Here is a 20,165-nt window from a genome sequence, read left to right as displayed (position 1 = left end):
TCCATTTACTACATGATAAAACTAATTCTCATCAAGACCTGTTGAGCAAGCAGTGTTAATCCTGCATTTTGACCATAAGCTAATGTAAAACTTTGATCAGATTAATATTTTTGCTCAGGTTTAATATTTTATACTATAGGGCCTATGTTGGGAACAAAGTCAAAAAAGAGTACCTAAATGTGATCTTCTATTTTTTCTTTTACATTATTTTCTCCAGATTACCAACAATGGTAGGATGACAATAAAAAATATCTCTTCTTCATGTTTTATGAATGTTATGGATAAGTACAGAGTTGAACACATTGCTGCTTAGGGTGCAGAGCCATCATGCAGCAATTATTTTCATGAGAGACAGAGATTTTCCTGTTTGATGCCTCAGGACAAGTCTCAGACAAAATTCCATAGGGATCTTTTCAAAGAATTTCAAAGCAGTCCCGAAAGCATACATCTTGAACAGAGAGTCAGCTTTCTGAATTTTATATACAGCTCAACTGTTTATTTCCTGCATGATTTTGGTCAAGATCACAGGTATGCACCAGTTTCAAAGAAACAGTTACAAAGGACCATGGAAACTAAGGAAGCAAAGACATTAAAGAACCAATGTGCTGCTCTTACTACCAAGCCAGTGGTGTCTTAACTGTGGCTCAACAGAACATCCAGCACTTCTCATGCCACAAGCAGAGAAAGAGGTAAAGCTGAGGACCCTAGACAGGTTTTGAGCAGGAGACGGGACTAGATGACCTCTTGAAGTCTTTTCCAACTCACATGATACCATAAAAATGTCATGTTCCAACAGATAAGTACTTGTTTACTATTGCTGCTTAAAGACCAGAAATAATCAAAAGAATAATTTAAAAAAATAAAATGAAACTACTTAGACTTTCACATTTAGTAAGATTTGGTTTATTAATGGTTTTCTTCTGTATTGAGATAAGCAATGTTTTCTAAATTTATGACTATTCCTAGTGGTGAGATTTAGTCTGTATTTCCTAGAGGAAAAAAAACCAGCCTATCAAATATCTAATACACTAGTAGTGCTTATCAAACTCGCAGATGTTTTCTCTGAGTTGTACACAACTCACAGCAAAATACTTGAAAATATTTAAGTTTGTGCATTTCATTATCACAGAGAAAAATGCCAAAACAAAAGTATTTTTAAGAAAGAACTAAAACAGTTTCCTCTCACTGCTTGACAGGGTCATTTGAATATGAATTTGGGTCCTTTCAGCTGTAAATTAAATAATCTAAGATTTATTCCAGAAGCAGATAGGAAGCTATGAAAAATCAAGCAGTTACATAAGCTGTCCTCTGTTCTTAAACAAAAGAGAAGGAAACAAATCTGCCAAGAGTAAGAATATGTCATGAAAAATATGTATACTGAAAAACAGCTGCTCCTGAAATGACTGATCACTTGGGTGGGCAGATACTGGAATACATGTTAGTGTGATCAGTGCTGACTGAAACAGCTGCAGTGAAAACTAGGCTTGCAGTAAGAAAGGTATATATATTAAATTATTTACTATTTGCCAGCCACTACCCTCAGTTCCTTATATATTATTCTAGAATTCCCTGAGCCAAGTATTACTTCTCCCACGGCTTGACTCTGTATGTATGAAGGCAATGGGTATTTTGCTCTTGACTTAAGTGGAGAATGACTAAGTTCTGAACTTGATTTACCTAAGTATGGAAAAAACCTCAGTTGTTTATCACAAACCAAAGTCTTGGCTAACATTGTATTGTAATTCTCACTAAAATCCTTGACCTTACTCACTAAGTAACTGTAGCTACAGTCACAAACCTAAAATTTGTTTTTAATAACAGCAGTGAAAATCTAGCCTTCCCTGAAGTCAGGAAAGAGGAGTAGATCCGCACCTATGAAATTTCCAGGAGGAGGCTTTGGCAAAAAACTTTCACAGATCACTTAAGGAAGACTGTCCCCTCCATCACACTGCATCTGAGCAGAGACTGAATCATGACAATAGCTGTGGCTCCTGACAGCAAGCACTGACTTGGTAGCAGGACTTTTTCTTGGATAATGTATCTCTCAAAATTCTCAGAATGAGGTTTTCCGAGAAAGACAATGTCAATTGGAATCAATATATTTTTAGAAGATTTTTTAGTGGGGAGAAAAAAAATATTCCTTCACACTCCATATGCAGTGGGCTTATTATGGCTCTGCCTCTTCTGCCAGAATGGTATCTGCACCACAAAAAAATCTTAAAACCCAATGCACTGAATCCAGTCAAGCACAAGCAAAGGTTGCTGTTGCCCTAAATATCTGGAGGAAATCTGTCTCATAATTTTATTCTACATTTTTTGTGTTTCTTCAAAGTGTTGTGAGCCCAATGCTGAGTATCCAAATAGGAATAAATTGCAGTAAGTACATTTGTGATACTCTTAGTCTTGTCTGCTTCTTTGTTCTCTTTCAAGCTACAACTGAAAGCATAATTTGAATCAGGAATTCAGCAAACACCCATCTCTCAGTTGGGTGGCCCTGACTAATCTCTCATAACTTTTTGCACAGCTTCTTCAGGAAAACTAGCAAGTTATGAGCAGAAATCTCTCACGTTCTGATCAGGAAATCCTGTTGGATGTTGGTGTGAGTACCTTCAAGAATATCTGAGAATTTAATTCAGAATATGCTCCAACTACCACTTTCTATTCACAAAGCAAAGAATAAGCATAACTTGTGTTTTGAGGAAAAAAAAGACATCAGCAACTAACTTCAGGAGGCAATTTAGTGCTGCAGATCCTGTGTAAGTGGATGTATCCCTGTAGACTGGAGGAAATAGTCTGAGGAAGGGGATTTGAGATTTCCCCTCACCTCAGTTTAGATATTGAGTTAGATTCCTTCTCAGCAGTCAAGCTTCACAAATCTTTCACTTCAAACCCACTGTTGGGGTTATGTAGTAATAAAAAATGGGTTCTGAAGTGTAATCCGGGGTAAAGTGCCTAACAAACTAAGTTTTATGGTGTCAAATTTTACTGAATCTAGCCTCTAATTTCATTTTATTACCAAATAAAACCATCAAAGGCAAATTACGAAGATATTTCCAGCATAGAAATAAAGCTGCATTTATTATTACTTAAATCAGCTAGAGCAGACTCACACATGCTTTCCTTCCTAAGGTCAGTCTTGATTTCTTTAAATAAAAGGAAGACACAAGATGAACAAAATATTTGGAACAAAAAATATTTGGATAATAGTTCTGTAAAAGTTAATCTCAGAGGTGTAAATTTTTTATAAAAGACATGTAAAATAAGATAGAAGTTCAGCAATTGAAAAGATTTGACAGTTAAAATTCTGTGGCTGCTCCACCCTGTCTTAAATGTTAAAATGAACACTAGCATGAAGGCATGTGTGCCCTTAGAACAATTTCTTCTTGTTTACAATTGCAGTAGGCTACAATGAGTCATCGTTCTGTACAAAAAGAGAACTATGTGCTCCCAAAAAATGTTTTTGTATTATCTGAAAAGTTTCAGCAAATTAGAATGTCAGAGTGATATATACAATTTCTTTGAATATAAATTTGTAAATCATGGTGCCTATAAGAATGAAAAGATATCCAATTATTTGAAATTCTGTTTCATGATGATAACCTAGAGGACAATTTCTATTTTTCTTCGCAACTGTTCAAAGGACAGGTGTTCTAAAACTAAATTAAGTTCACCACAATATTTGTCCTTCAGGAATTTCTAAAATAGAACATTTTCTAGGGTTATAAAAATTATATGTAGCATTTTGGAAAATTTTAAGAACTCTTTTTGTCATGAGTTTCTCCTAATATACATACTAAATATAGAGAGTTTTTATGAAAGGCTCCTGTATTAAAACATAAGCTGTAAAGATGTCATCTTCATAAGTTTCCTGTACTAACCATGAGTGTGGCAGTTTCAGTGATAATTTCAAAGGTAGTAGAATAAGACAAGCACTTTGTGCTTGAAAAGAACTCAAATAATTAATTGTAAAGTGTAATTCTGCTCAAATTATGCTTAGGTAGCTATTATAATGTCTATATAAAGACTACATCTTTTCTTAGTTTAATAATATAATATATATTTCAGTAAGTTATCAAATCAGTTGGAGAATAATTCATACAATACATAAACACAAATTTCAATACATATTGGAAAATATATACATACACCATGAAGGATTTAATCTATTCTTCAGCCTCAGTGTTGAAACACAAGCTAACTTCACTTGAAAACCACACTACTTGTCTGAAAATTCAATTAAGTAGATGAAGAGGTTAAAGTCTTCGCTTCAGGAATGGAAAATCAAACAGAAAGAAGACTACCTTCCTGTAAGTACTCTCCACAAAACAAGCTATTAGAAAGGTAAATCCCGTGTACTTTAGCAAATATTCCAGGAAAGAGTATTTGTGTTCTGTATTAGAGGAGAGCACCATCATAGAAGAAGCTTTTGATTTTCTTTAAAGGTCACAAAAGAGGCAGAGCAACAAGAACTTTTAAAGAACAATATACTGCCACATCAACTACCAAAACACACTAGAAAATATACAGAAAAAAGTATTCACAGCAACTTTACCAGTGGTTTCTGTATTGACCCAAAAATTTCCACACAAATGAAGACAACTAAATGACAATATCAGGCCCATCATGAAATCCATTTAGTATGAATGAAAATACTAACCTAGTCTGTGTTCAAACCCTCTGATGATGTTAAAGATGCTCTTGTTTTGCTATGTTTTAGACAATAAGAGGAGAACCCACAAAGAAAGTAGTCCTTACCTTTCTGAAAATCAAAATTCAACACACTCAGGAACTGTAAAATTGTACCTTTATTTCTCACTGTATCTGGACCTACATGCAGGTACAAATTAGGGAAATTAAAACTGTGGCAGAAAGTATGAATGGACAGTTATCAAAGCCTCCTATTTTCACTAAGATTTGTTTAATGAGTAGAAATACAAATATTCCTGCAAAACTTGTGGGGAATATCAATTTTAAGAAATTGAATGGGGTCAGAACTGTTGGCTCTTTCCTTGTGTTTGCTGTCTTTTCTCCATGGGTTTGGCAGTGAAGTTCATTAAGTTCACAATAGAAATTTCTGCTTCTTCACAACACACCTCATTATAAAAGGGATTTATAAAACTCATGCTGATTGTAGCCATGGGGGCTGTCTTACAGAAAAGGCAACAGCTGGACAGGTAAGTTTCCTAGAATTTCAGGCAGAATGTAAATGAGAGCAGAATGGGAAAAGACTCATTAACTTCTCCAAAGAAAGTCCCCTTTTGTCACTTTGACCTGTAACTGCTTGAAAAATCACATCAAAGACTATTTCAGAGGGCTTTCTACAATTTTAGCCTTAAAAGAGGTGTTCAAACTTTCTGAGGCAAGTCACTAGATTTAATTTGAACTACAAAACATGAACAAAAATAGCCAGCTACTTGATAGACAAAACAAATCTATAATCAACTTTCATTGTTATTAAAACACAACTGTTTTGGCCACATGAAATCCAAACAAAATCCCAAGTGGATTAATGTGTTAAAACAGCCAAGTTTAACAACAACATTTATGACTTAATTTCCAAAGTAAATGTCATCAAAAAAGACTTTATCATTGCTTTGATTTCCGTTTTGCACAGAAAAATTCCTTAGGATTTTGCAGACTTAAAAATGGGAAAAGATACAGAATTAAAAAAAAAAAAATGTTGTGTGCATCTCATTCTATCATAGATATGCATTCAGCTGTGCAGAAACATCTTATCATGTTATAAGGGAGAGTGGGGATAAAGTGCAATCACTTGGCCAAACATCCCAATGACCCACCTTCGAAACAGCTGTTAATTTCAAAGAAAAGCAGAACAAGTCAGCACAAACGGAACAAGGAACAACAGAGAAGCAATGCAGACAGAAGAGAGAAAGGGAAGAGCTAGAAATCCTTAAATTAAATATTAAATTTTTCTCTCAGAAAGTTAATTGTTGATTTTACAACATCAAAAATATAAAAAACTTACATAACAAAACTTCATCTCTCTATTCTGTAAACAATACTGTTTCTTGAGAATATGTGTATATGCATTGGGATTTGGGGAAGAAAAGGCATAGACTTTTTAAGTAAGAAGTAGGAAGACTGTATAAATATTAGTTCCTTGACTGCTATCCAAAAAGCTCCATGTTGATCCTTACATTTTTCCAGAGTATATCAGGTTAGGTCCACTTAAAACAGTTTTGTGTTAAGCTGAATATAAAACTATTTGGAACAAAAGATGAGTTTACTTGCACAGCATTATAAATCAATATAATATCCTTTATATTTTTTGAAATCCCAGTCGACTTCCCACAATGCAGTGTTACACAGTCTACTGTCTGTCAAAGAGGTACCTGCTATATAGGTTGGACAGGTAATCTATAAAACACAATTTATAAGGAAATGACCACAAGCATTTCAGGAGTCCAGGGAATTTTCCAACCAACAAATCAAAAAGAAAGGAAAAAGCAGTTGACCTAAGAGGCTGTTGCCTCATGGTGTTTTATATTGTATTATCTCTAATAGTTGTTAGGGATGAAAGTGCTTATTCCTCCTATCCCTCAAAAGAGAGATCTTCCCCAGGATGTTCTGCTTACTTAAAGCTAGAAGAAAGCTAGCTAATGGGAGACTAACGGGCTGCATCAAAAGAAACACGGCCAGCATGACAAGGGAGATGACTCTTTCCCCTCTCTCCATCCTAATGAGATCCCACCTGGCATACTGCCTCCAGCTCTGGGGCCCTCAGCACAGGAAAGAAGCAGACTTGCTGGAGCAAGTTCAGAGTAGGGCCATGAAGAATAACAGAGGGCTGAAGCACCTCTCCTGTGAACAGAGATAGAGAGATTTTGGGTTGTTCAGCCTGGAGAAGGCTGTGGGGAGACCTTATTGCAGCCTTTCAGTATGTAAAGGATGCCTGCAAGAAAGATGGGTACAGACCTTTTAGCAGGGCCTGTTAAGATAGGACAAGGGGTAACGGTTTTAAACCAAAAGAGGGTAAATTTAGACTGGGTATAAGGAAGAAGATTTTTACAATGAGGGTGGTGAGACACTGGAAGAGATTTCCCAGAGAGGTAGTAAATGCCTCATCCCTGGAACCATTCAAGGTCAAGTTGGAGGGGGCTCTGAGCAACCCAATCTATTTGAAGATGACCCTGCTCATTACAGGAGTTTATCCCACAAGTACCTGGAAAGAAGGAAGTATGGGGAAGAATCTTGCTTGACTGTAGGTTTCTTTCCCTAAAGAAACTGGAACATTTTCATTGTAAGCAGCGGGAGTTAGTTTTGCATTCCAACAAAGACCTGGAGAGAAAACACTCTCTACCTCCTTAAAAGTTGATGTCTCTCATGTAAGTTAATTTATGCTTTATTACAAGAAAACTATTTACAACCTTAATAACAGCATTTACAAGCTTTGACTCAGTTCTGCCTCCTCTGTTAGACAGTACTGTGTCCTCCCTTCCTGCTAGAGCTGTGGCAGGATTCCATGCAGAAATATAAGACTCACAGGGTGAGAAAACTACCAGGAAAGTGGGAGTCCAGCTGGGGGGAAGGGGGTGGGGATGGTAGTGGTGGTGATGTTTTATGCCTTTTATTTGCATTTTAAATGTCAACTCATGCTTAACAGAAAAAAATGGAAGTGTTGATGTAAACAGGGACCCATACCTTGCAAGTGCCAGAAAATTCCCTAAATAATATTTCCTTCTGGACTTCCTCATTCTGTAACAGAGCCCAGAATTTCTCTTTTTACTCCACAGTCGGTCAGTTTCAGAAGAGCAACAAAGTGCCCTCCAACCAGCATAGTCAAGAATTTGGTGACTAAGACATTTTTCAGAAGAGCAGTAAAGTGGGTTTCAACTCCATTCAGTTAAGAAGTGCACCAAATCTATGTCACCACCTTCTGGGTAAAAAAAAATGCTCTGAACCAGCAGCTATTATAGGCACTTCTTGCAATAGAGTTTTGAAATAAAATAGTGCAGAATGCTCAATTATTTTAATATCTAGATACTGGCAGGGCAAACACTGGGAAAATGTGGAGACACATAACAGCTTTAGCCCCTACCCACCCTACCTGTTGGGGGACACAGCCTATCACAGCAGGGAAGACTGTGTGTACTATCAACCCACTACCACTATCACCATTATAGTCACAGTACTTACTAACAGGAGCAGACACAAGTTGGAGACAAATATATGAAGAACTCGCCTACCACGTATATGAAGTATTCTTGCTCCACTGGAGCACAAGATTTTAGGCACATTGATAGAATCACAGAATCACAGAATTATTTGAATTGGAAGAAACCTTAAAGATCATTTCACTCCAATCCCACTGCCAAGGCCAGGGACACCAGGACACCTTCCAGGCCATCCAGTCTGACCTTTAACACTTCCAGGGATGGGGTGTCCTGGGCAACCTGTTCCAATGCCTCACCACTCTCGCAGTAAAGAATATCATCCTAATATCTACTCTAAACCTACCATTTTTCAACTTGAGGCCATTACCCCTTGTCCAAGCATTACCTACCCTTGTAAAATGTCCATCTCCAGTAGTCCCCTTTAGTTACTGGAAGGTGCTATAAGGTCTCCCTGGAGCCTTCTCTTCTCCAGGATGAACAACCCCAACTCTCTCAGCCTGTCTTCACAGGAGAGGTGCTCCAGCCCCCTGATCATCTTCATGACCTTCCTTTGGACGCGCTCCAGCTACATCCATCCTAAGTTGAGGGCCCTGTAGCTGAATGCAGTACTCCAGATGTGGTCTCACAAGAGTAGAATAGAGAAGGAAAATCACCTCCCCCGACCTGCTTGTCTGATCATCTAATTTGGCTCCCTATACAGACTGAAAAATGTTCAAATAAACCTTTAAAGGTTCTGATGTTCCCATACATTGGAGAGGAAGTCGACATATATAACACACAGTTCTGGATCTGGAACTCCAGCAACTGGCTATATAAAAGGCATAGTGACACCTGCTTTTTGAAGTTTCCAAGTCTTTTACTGTTCTTGGCAATTTGCTGTGATGTAATTTCTTAAAAGGTATCCATTTCTCTTTTACTTACAGTTTTATGCTTTATGCTCTGTAGTGCTTTCTCTACACCAAAAAAGGCAGTGTAGGCATTTATCTTTATTTACTATTAATGATTAGCAATTCAGTAAAACCTGTTGCTTACATTCATCTTGATCTTTTAAAATACTGTGTTTATACCCTAATTTCAATATATACCAAGAACTGAATATATTAGCTGTCATGTTTTTTGCTACCTACTTTTAAAACGTCCACTTGTATAATAGCTGACTCAGGTCTCCAGGCAGTTCTTAAAAAACTGAAAACCATCATTTTGTCTTGATAAAGCAAAACCAGAAGATCTCACTGCTTTATAAGAACCAAATATTTGAACTACGAGATTAGGTAAAAGAAATTTCTACAGTTTCCTCAGTAGAGGAGATGTCCCATGCACTCTGTCATTTTCTCCAACACCAATGAAAACAGTGACTACTCTGACTTTCTAAAGTCTGGGAAGTGCCTTAAAAGCTCATTTCCATCCTATCACAATCCCAATAACTAAGACATTCACTAAAACTGATGCTGTCACAAAATGGGAGATGGACTTTGTAGGACTTTGCCTGGTCGGATGACTTTTCATGGATCATATTTTTCTGTGCATCTTACATCTTTCTGCATGTCTTTCTGTATGTCTTTTTGTATTTCTGCACATCGTATACCACCATGCTTTGGGTCCCATCACAATAATTCACCAGCACACCAAAAGTGATATTCGATTTTTCTCCTTAAAGACATATTATTTCAGATATTTGACAAGAACCATGCAAACATAGAATAGCCCAGGTTGAAAAGTGGCTCTTAAGATGATCTGGTCTAAACTTCTCCTGAAAGTAGGGATTTAGATTAGGTTACTCAGGGCTCTGCCAAGCCAAGTTTTAAGTAATTCCTGTGAGAAACACTCCACCACCTCTCTAAGCAACCTATTCCAGAGTTTAGTTGTTCTCATGGTAAAGAAAATCTTTCCTATATCCACAGAGATTTTCTTCCAAAGCAACTTGTGCCTGCTGCCTCTTGTCCTGTCCCTTTGTGCGCTTGAGAAGAAAGCACCTCCCACTCCACCATAGCTACACTTTCAAGTACTGGAAGACTGCAACAGCATCCCACTGAGCCTTCTCCTCTCCAGGTTGAACAAACTCCATTCCTCAGCCTTTCTTGGGGATTTCTTCACCCTCTACATTCCACTAACTTACTCGGGAATCTCACCTATTGAACATATTGAACAACATTGCTTCTGAATTTAAGTATTTGGAAAGTAAAGAAGAATCACTATAAAGCCTTCAAAACCAAAATCAGCTTCTTCTAACAGTCTTAACTCCCTAAAGCAATTTAAATTATTTATTTACTAGGTCACCTTCCTTCAGAAAAAAAAAATAATCTAGTCTTTGAAGTAAAAAGCTTTAAGTCTTACAAAATGCATGAATGGTTCATACACGAGCTGTATGTTAATTATTTTTAAAGATTTACAGTCCATGAAGACACCACGTGGAGTGATGCAGAATAACAAGCTTAGAAGTAAAGTATAATCAAAAGTAAAATTATAACCAGCTTTTTTTGACATGTCTGTGATCATTTGGGCCCAGAAATAAATTTCCTATACTTCGAAGGAAGTGAGAAACAAACAATACAGGCACAGGAGAACAGAGTTATGAGATTGCTAGGGTATGATACTGCAGGACTGCAGTTAAAATGACATTTCCTCACCTTGTCCTTTCTTTGGATACACATTTGTAGCATAATAGCTGCATACTATTTTTTGCTCGCTGTTGGAGACTATCTGAACCACAGTATTTCATATTTTAATTCCACTGCAGTTTAAAAACAGCTTATGTAATCTATTTAAATCTGATTTTGAGAATAGCTGTTTTATTTAAGTTATGAAAAATTGTCTCCTGCGGAGTCCAGGGCACCAAGTAGATAATCGTGAATGGAGACATGCCCTAAGTCTTTAACAAAGATTGATAGAAATCATCTGCTTTGAATCTTTATGTTTTTAAATAAACCAGCAAATAACAGAAATATTTCCAGAAGTCTCCACAAAGCTTCTCTTCAATCGTCGCAGAATTTACGTTCAAAAGAATTACATGTTTGCAAAATATGATTACAAATAAGAACTGAGCTATCATTCAAGACTCAATAATGTGACAGTTTATGAATGTCATTGCCATTTAACACACCACAAGACACAATTTTAAATGTGAATGAGGAGGAGGCAAATCTTCATATTAAGTGCAGAAAGCTGCAAAGTATCTCATAGCAACCGACCAAAATAAATGGATGCTCCAAGATGTAGACAGTGTCTGAAGGTTCCCACACAGCCCCTTAGAAGCTTAGCAGGTCTTCCACCCCTTTTTGCAGAGACAATTTGCATGACAGATACGTAGGAGTAGGTATATGGAAAAAAAATATAATAAAATGAAAAAATGTAATAAAAGACACAGGAAGAAGAATAATGTTATTTACAGATTTTCCAAATCTGTATCTCATGGAGGTGAAGCATGTAAAGAACAGAATATGCAACGTACATGTGAAAGTACTAAGTCATATTTCTTAAAGACTGATTTCCCTTTCCTAAAGAAAAAAGTTCAGCCTGCAAGTTTTATATACAAATTTTTTTAACCCAAATTGGAAAAATTGTAGCCAAAGGAGGAAATATTCCAAAATGCAGCTACAGAAGAGTAAACAGATGTAAAAAGAAAAAAAATGGACCCAGATGTAAATTATAAAAATAGAACCTACTAGCTCCTTACCATTTAGAAAAGTGGCAAACTGTTCATGTCATAGCCTACATTTGCAGCAAACATGTAAAATTTAAAAACTCATCAAAGCAACACTCCCTGAAGAATTACCTTTTTTTAGGTTTTTTGGGGGTATTTTTGGTGGTGATGGGTATTTGTTTTGTTTGTTTGTTTTTTTCTTGAGTGGCTTCAAAAAAGATAAGAAGATGGTATCTAACCAACATGAAAGAGCTGTGAAGAAAGGGCTAGGATTCATGCAAGATCAAGCTGCAGAATAGGCATAGAGGATTTTCCATGTTAAGGTACTGTGAAAAGAGGAAAATATCCCAGAACTTGTTACTTACTTAAGGAGTTACTCCTTATTAATATCAAAAAGCAAGTCTAAAATGAAGAAACCAGGATGACGTTTTGTTTCTCTAATAAGGGTAGACTACTGGTGCTCACAATGACTATTATGATTATTACTAAAAAGTCTGCAGGGATTCAATACTGCTCATTGTGAACAAGTATGGATGGTCCCTAAATTGGTTTAATTCACTTACAGCTTTTCTTCACAGTTGTAATAATTTCACGCAAGAAACAGCAAGCTCAAAGACAGTGTAGTCACCGTGAATTCTCTTTAATAGCCTGTAGTGTTCAGGCTATTTTCAGTAAATCTACAGTATTTTTATCAGCAGTGACAAATGCTAAAGGAAAGAGGAAAATAATGGGTCTGGTAGCAATATTAAAATGGTGACATTTTTGTCATGCTCCTACCAATTAAAATCTTACCCTTAAATTATGAGTATTTGTAACATTTGTAACATTTTAACTTTAATCCTAACTGAAATCCTATTCTTAGTAATGTTATATCACATCATATTATGCTGTTTGCCTAAGTAACATCCTGCAGAGGTGAATTCAACTGCACAATTAATCTGTGTTGATACAGACATTTGGTTGCTTGGTTCATATGCACAAAACATCCCCATTTTTCCAACAGTATTAGCCTGGTAAAGAAACCCTGTATTATCTCTACCTACACATTTTCCACAGCATCTGCTTTTTAATTACTTTAGTCTTCTCATTGTACTGAGAAATACAAGAAATGTATGCTGAATATTGTGTCTTAATGCTCCTCATTACTTAGTAAGCTTTGGCATGAGACAACTCTGCTCTCGTTGACTTCACTGGGAAGAAATCTGAGCTTATGTGTCTCCTCCACAAGTTGTACGGTGCAAGTCTTCCCAATGTCTCTTCCCCAGAAATGCATTTTCTCCCACATCCTATTACTTGTCATATTTGTTCCCCCTTCTTGTACCTACAACTACGTCCCTTTTGGTGTAGGATGGGGAAGTGGATTTAGGAGTCTGTTTGGTTATTCTAAATAAAAAAAAAATTGGTTTTGAACATTTTTATTTTCAATAGCTTAGTCTCAGTTACTCAATCACAGAAAAAATATTCTCCCAAGAAATTGTATTGAGAAAATAGTTCCAGGCATTCCATTGTTACCAGTTCAGCTTAGTGTGCCTTATAAGGAGAATTTTTTTTCTTAGGCAGAACCTCTTTTAAAAATATGTTGGAAAAGGTGATGCCATAAATCTGTGTCAGGCCCAGATGTGCAAATTTCTGGGGCTTAGAAGTCATCCCAACTTATATTCATATATGCTTCCATGGTTTGTTTAGGCAGTTTAAAGTAATGTGTGTACATTAGAAAAAAAATCACTCCATGTACATCTGGTAAATATGTGATATATTAACTGTACTAAAAGACAAGAGTTGAGCACCAGAAGCTGTGGTTCAAACACTAGTTAGCAAATTTTTCTCAGAGGTCATAAAAACAGTAACAAGGAGAGTATTCTGTTATTCAAGCTTATAGGATTCAAGCTCTCTCTGTATGTCTGTTTAAGCGTGTGTACGTACCCTCCATGACAGCTTCAGACCAGCTGAACACAGAATAAAGATGCAGATTTCATGACTTTTCTGTTTATCATTACCCCCTAAAAATATATCTTTCTCACTACACAAGATATTCAGAACAATTTAGAATTTTTCCCTAACACAGGTGCTTAAAAATGAAAACAGGATTGTGGTTTTTTCCAGTTAGAATCATGAAATTTAGTACAGCATTTTAAATACATACAAAATTTATAGGCAGACACACATAGTTCCTTTATTCTTTCAGCCTAATTTGTTTCTATTACTCACATTCCAGGTATTTGTTTTCCTGTACTTTCACATGCTTAATTTGATACCCTTCTTCTTGACACCATCCTGATATCTTTCCAGTCTCTTTTTGCCTCTATATTCTTTTTGGACCTTATTAAAACCCGGTCCCTTAAGACATTATTATTTGCTTTCGCCATTATTAAGAAGTCACTTGCTTTCAGTACTGTATGTCATTAAAATTTGTAGCCTTTTTCTAAAATTCCTGCCATAATTTTATTTCCTTCTCCTCTTAATACTATTATATAAAAATGTTCTTTTTAAATAGCATTCCAATTAACAAAATCACTGGTTAATTTTAGTCAGAGCCTCATCTACTCATTACTCTCAAAAAAAAAAAAAAAGTTTTACTACTTTATGAATATAACTAATATAACTTATAGGAAAAAATATAACTACCATAAACTAGTGTCATCATCCTAATATTATGAATTTCCTAAGAGAAATTAATACAATATGTTTATTAAGTGTTTAGAAAAATACTCAGGCAAACCAACATAATATCATCAAGTGCTGTCATTCTTAGATGCCTGAATTAGAATGGTTATACACCTTGCACAGTATGTAAAAAAAACTTTTGAGGAGACACAAAGAACTTGATAATAGTTACTTGAAATCAAAAGAGTCAAAAATATATGCTTTATTGGAATTAATTATTTGGGATTACATCAATGTCAACTATAAATTCTCACTAAAAGAAGTAATTGTTCTGATAGCGGAACACAACCACCACTATTTTTACAATGCTCATAGTAATACTGTGACATCAAGCCCTCCTATAAACGGGAGCTATGTGGCATGAAATTTTCCATGAGTATCCTAGGAAAGAGAATGCAGCAGTAAACATCATTAGTCAAGAGAGACCTACACGTCATAAGCAATAGGCAAGAGTCCAGGAAGGCCACAAGGTTAAAATGCTTTGTTTGAGTAATTATAGGATTTGAAGGATTAGGCTGAACCAAAGGATTTAAGGACATGGAAGGATTAAATGGAGAAATAAATAAATTCAATTAAATAGAATGATGGTATAGAAGGCAGCACAAAAAATTGATATTATGTTCAGTAAAGTATTTGAAACAAGAATTGTTAAATGAATTAGTTGGAATTGAAGGCAACATGATTTTGCTGTATTTGTTTGCTATTCAGTAACTGAGTCTGCAGAGACAAAGATTTTTTACAAAATATTTGTATGTTTCTGAGATTGAAGATCTAACAATAAAAGCACACATTTGAGGTGAGATATCTTAGCCATTCTTTGTGTCCCAGAACATACTCTGTAGCTTCTGTGAAAGTGAAATCCCCGTGTACAACTGTAGGTGAGATCACAGCCACCACAGCCTGTTATTGAAATCCAAAGATTCTTTCTATATGCACAAAAACTGAATTTGAATGTTTACCTTATGCCACCCTGAGTTACAACATTCTACAAGCCAAGCTTGTTTAATTTAAAAGCATACTGTCCTTGTGAGCTGTTAATAATGACAATTAACTCACTACATCTATTTAAAACAAAATCCAAAGGCTCTGTTTCTTGAATACTGTGGATGAGAAAAATTATTCCAGTGTTATGACTCCTGGGCAATCCACAGCTCATGATGAAAACCCGACAAGGTAATCATTGGTATACAACACTAAACATAAACAAATAAATGGTGTGGGGGGGTTATGAAACAGTCACCCACAAATGCAAGATAACTGCGCTTTCAGCAAAGCTATGCAGAGACAATAAGGCTTCAAAAATGGCCCTGAAAACAGGTCTGAAAACCGAGCGCGCTCCCGGGCCGGCCGGAGGGGCCCGGCATGGCGGGGCCGCCACCTCCCGGCGGCGGCGGGAAGGCAGCAACAAGCCACGCTTAAAAGCCAGTGGATTCATTTCGTCCTGGTCTCGGCGTGTGGCAGCAGAGCATACAGTGGTGTCACCGTGTTAAAAATCATGCGTCTGAAACCATGATCATTGTCATCGAGATGCCTGACCTCAAACAAAGCCAAATAGTGTTAGCAACCCAGAAAATCAGATACTAAATTCTTCATACATTTGCTTAAAACTCTTTATCAAGGCCTAGCTAGTTAGTTTCTCTCAAAATGGTCACTCTGAAAGCCTAGTTTTGCTTCAGAAACATTAAGCAAAGCCCTGAACTAATTAGCTATAGTTTATTATTTCCATGTTAAAGTTAAATATTATAGTGACAAATAACAATTTTCAATATAACCTTTTTTCAATATTACAGTATGTGTTTTTTCTTTAGGTACTATTTAACTTGGGGGTTTTCTAGTTCAGACAGAATATTACTTCAGAAAACTACAGAAATTCAGACACTAACCTAATTCACAGATTCTGTAATTACATGTGACCTTATTTCTAAAATAGGAAACGGATGCAGTGTCCAGAAGTGCTGTGTTACAGAGAATCCCAACTTGGCACATTGATGCATAAATTCTTATTCATTAAGTCAGCTAACATATCTCAGATTGAAAAAACTTTACATATTTGAATAGATCATCTCTTTCAGCTGAACTATTTGAGTATTGCCATCATATGCCAACCAGAAATATTATTGGTGGGTATTTGCATTTAGAAGCCCAGTTGTTCTGCATCAGAGAAAAATCATGTCACTTTTTGTACACGCTGTTGTCATTCTCAGCCAAGAATTATGAGTTGTTTGCTTTTTAAAAAGCCACCTTCTTGTAAACTGAATATTCCCAATGAAACAGCATCTCTCCTGACAGCTCATACTGACAAATTTTCCTATGCTCCATTCAGTTTGCTGAGGCCTGATCATCAGGTTTCTAGAGTGATTTTTAGTCCTCATGCTCATTTGGAGCTGTTTGTGGTGCAATCATTCTTCACACAGTGGTTTTTTTTGGGCGGTGGGTTTAATTGTAAAGCTGTTCACCAACAGCAGGGATGGCTACTGATTTCTCTCTCATATGGGTCACTGACCAGACACCAGATGGCGGAAATATTATGTCCTACTAATCTGGCCCAGAGTTGGCAATTCAGAGGTGAAAAGCTTTATCCCATTACCAACTGCCTGAGCTGTTCTGTCTCCAACCTGCAGGCTAAAGATTAAACAGTTAATAGTCTTGAAGTAACTCCCACCCCCTCAAATATCCCATCTACTGCATATCCCAGATATCTACTGGGCAAATCTAAGAGAAGATCCCTGTCAGTACACTTCATTGACTTTAAATTCTACCTAAGGAGGAATGAAAAAGAAGTCAGTCTGGTAAAATAACATCAATTGGGACAGTACTACTTATGTAACATCTGGAAAAAAAAGTTTATTGCAGACAAAATATCAAGAAAAATAGAAAATCCAAGCAGGCTGTTTGTGAGAAATTAAATCTGGAAATAAAGGGAGGGTGCATCATAAGAAGGAAATTCAAACACATAAAAAAAGACAGAAAATATTAAGATGCAATTTCCTTTTGAAGGTTTCAGAAAAAAATCATATTATCTGTATAACACTACACAGTCATAACACCTTGGTCAGCTCTGAACAGTAGAACCAGTTTTAGTGAACTTACCTATTCTATCCTTCCCATTTTCTTTGCCTCTACCCAAGTATTTTGCTCTACTGTACATTCAAGCTTTCAATTTTTATATATTAGATTTCTATGTTGCATCCACAATCACCATCAAAATTTCTGTTTTTCACTATAAATTGCCAGAGAAACTATTGTTACATTTGAGAAGATGACAACAAACATATAATTTGTAGTTCAAGATCACTGCAAAGGAAACAACTCACAGAATTCCTGAGCTCCTCTATATCCAGACTTAATCACTTTAATTCTTTAAAAATGCAAACGGGTTTAATAGCAATATAAATTTTAAAAATAAAAGAATACAAGAGAAAGTAGTTAGTAGGTTATTTTTAAATGTATTTTTAAATGTAGATATGTGTACATTTCTGCATGTTAGGCCTGCATATATTTGGATCTGTATTCTTTCACTCCTGCAGAAAAACATGATTCAGATTACATATCATGATCTTACAAAATCCAATCACACCGCAGTTACCTTATCTAATTAGACTCTTACCCATCTGGAATATTCGACTGTTTAAATCTGTCAAGCTGTGCACAAAGAACTGGGGAACCATGGAAGTAACTGTAAAAAAACTGTCCTTAAAAGAAGGGAAAGGGTAAGCATAGCTCTTTGGTGCTATCTTAGATGTCTTAGTGTTCATTCCTCACTTTGTATTTCATACAGCCTTACTTAGGGCAGGTACAGAAAGTCATGCTGTGAGTATATATAAGCTCTTGGTTGGCTTTATTTTTGATAACCTGCTTAATTAATTTACAACCATGATGTTTCTAAGGACTGAAAATACTCCATCTTTTGTTCATAAAGCTGTCCTATCACATCACACTGTGCCATAGTAAGAGTAGTAAAAAGCATTGTTCTAAGGTAGATTACATAAACGAAATCTCTCATGGGTAATTCTTTTCCTTGAAAATCCATAATTAGACCTTGCCAAAAAATTTAAATTACTAAAAAATTCCTTAAGTATACCATTTTCTATATTAGAACAGCAGCTAAAATTGCTTGAGGTTTGAATTTATTGCAAATATTTATTTTAAAAGCGCAACATTTTGTTCAGGTTCAATAATAAGACTGGTGTAGCTCTTCTGCCAAAATCCCCTGGTTTTACCTGTATAGCAAATTTGACTCAAGAGGGTTAAAATAAGCAATGTTAGTAAAGTACCATTCTCTTAACGCAAACTTCGAACACTTTACAAGTATTGTACAGGTGTGGTATACTAGCACTCCTCTATTAGCTCTGAGCAGAAGCAGAAACATTAGATCTTTATTCTATTGAACAAATTACACAAATTAAAAAAAAAAAGGCAGAAAAAAAGTAAGTTAAAGGAAAATAGGCAAAGGAACAGGTTTGCCAGAGAAGTGGTCGCAGCACCAAGCCTGCCAGAGTTCAAGGAGCATTTGGACAATGCTCTCAGGCACATGGTATGACTCTTGGGGATGGTCCTGTGCAGGGCCAGAAGTTGGACTCAATGATCCTTGTGGGTCACTAACAACTTGGCATATTCTGTGATTCTGTGAATATATTTAGGAAGCGTATAAGGATGTTTAGCTAAGGAAATTGTTTTTCCATGCCCAGATAGTAATTTAAAACAATTGAAACTATGCATATCAAAAACAGAATCAAAGGAAAAGATGCAGAGATTTTTAACAGAAATTACTGCAGCTGAGCCCTAGGATAGCCCTAACTAACTTGTTAGTATTAGCAGCTAGATGGTCCACGGTCATTCCTATGTAGCCAGAGTGCACAGCCTGTGTGCTTCTGAAAACAGAACAGGGCCCTTGGCAGAAATCGCATTTTCATTACAAAATTTTCCCCCTATGTGGACTTGCAGAGCAGCTTCTTTTCAGAAGATGTATTTAATAACCAGGCCCAGTAATAAAAATATTTGGCACCTTGACTGGACAAACCAGTTGCTCTTCCCTTTCAAGCTAAACATAAGATCACATCACATAAGAAACACATCTCCCATTTCTGCCACTGTCTAGCATAAGCATGCAACTCAGCTGCATTTAGCTGGCAATCATCGAAAAATCGTTGGGTATGTAACTATGTGCTCCAGACAAACTTCATGGGAAAGGTCTGTTTTGGAAAGCCCAGGCATTTTGTAGTGTACATCATCTGGTAATTGTCCCTTTCTCTAAAACAACATATCATCATTTGTTTCTTTTGGTAAGTTTCCATCAGTACACAGCTCAAAGAATATATTCTTTTAAAAACTCTTAGTGACCATACATACCTTGATATCCACAGCTGCTCAGATGAGTAAGAGAACCATGTGTAGAGTAAACACTGTGCACACAGGGCAGAAAATTCAACATCTGCAAAAATGAAGGTAGAAGTGCCATTAGGACGATTAAGCAAACAGAAAGGTTATCCTGCAATAGGAGATCAAGACTGTCAGGCAAGTGAAATGAAATTCTTGAGAGGATAAAATTATTCTCTTATATTATTCTCTTATAGCAGATATACATAATAGGTGACAGTTTTTTAAACTATAGGGTAATATTGGCACTAGAAGAATAAACAGGATGTGAATTAATTTAGACTGAAAATAAGAATGCATTCCTAATCACCAGGGCATTTTGGATGAAAAGGAGAATGATGATGGTGAAA

General features: G+C 36.2%; 1 protein-coding gene across 1 annotated transcript in view; it reads right to left on the bottom strand.

Moving 5' to 3' along the window:
• LOC127472984 (uncharacterized) overlaps positions 1 to 20,165 on the bottom strand; it is a 36,549-nt gene that overhangs the window by 11,665 nt on the left and 4,719 nt on the right. Inside the window, exon 4 of the mRNA XM_051792018.1 lies at positions 19,789 to 19,870. Within this exon, the coding sequence (XP_051647978.1) occupies positions 19,789 to 19,870 (82 nt within the window). The remainder of the gene's footprint in view (positions 1 to 19,788; positions 19,871 to 20,165) is intronic.

Source organism: Manacus candei, unplaced genomic scaffold (assembly GCF_025592945.1).
Source record: "Manacus candei isolate 608988 ecotype Guabito, Panama unplaced genomic scaffold, ASM2559294v1 h1tg000033l, whole genome shotgun sequence".
Lineage (NCBI taxonomy): Eukaryota > Metazoa > Chordata > Aves > Passeriformes > Pipridae > Manacus > Manacus candei.
Note: the sequence above shows the minus strand (reverse complement) of the source record. Positions and strands in the feature narration are given on the sequence as shown.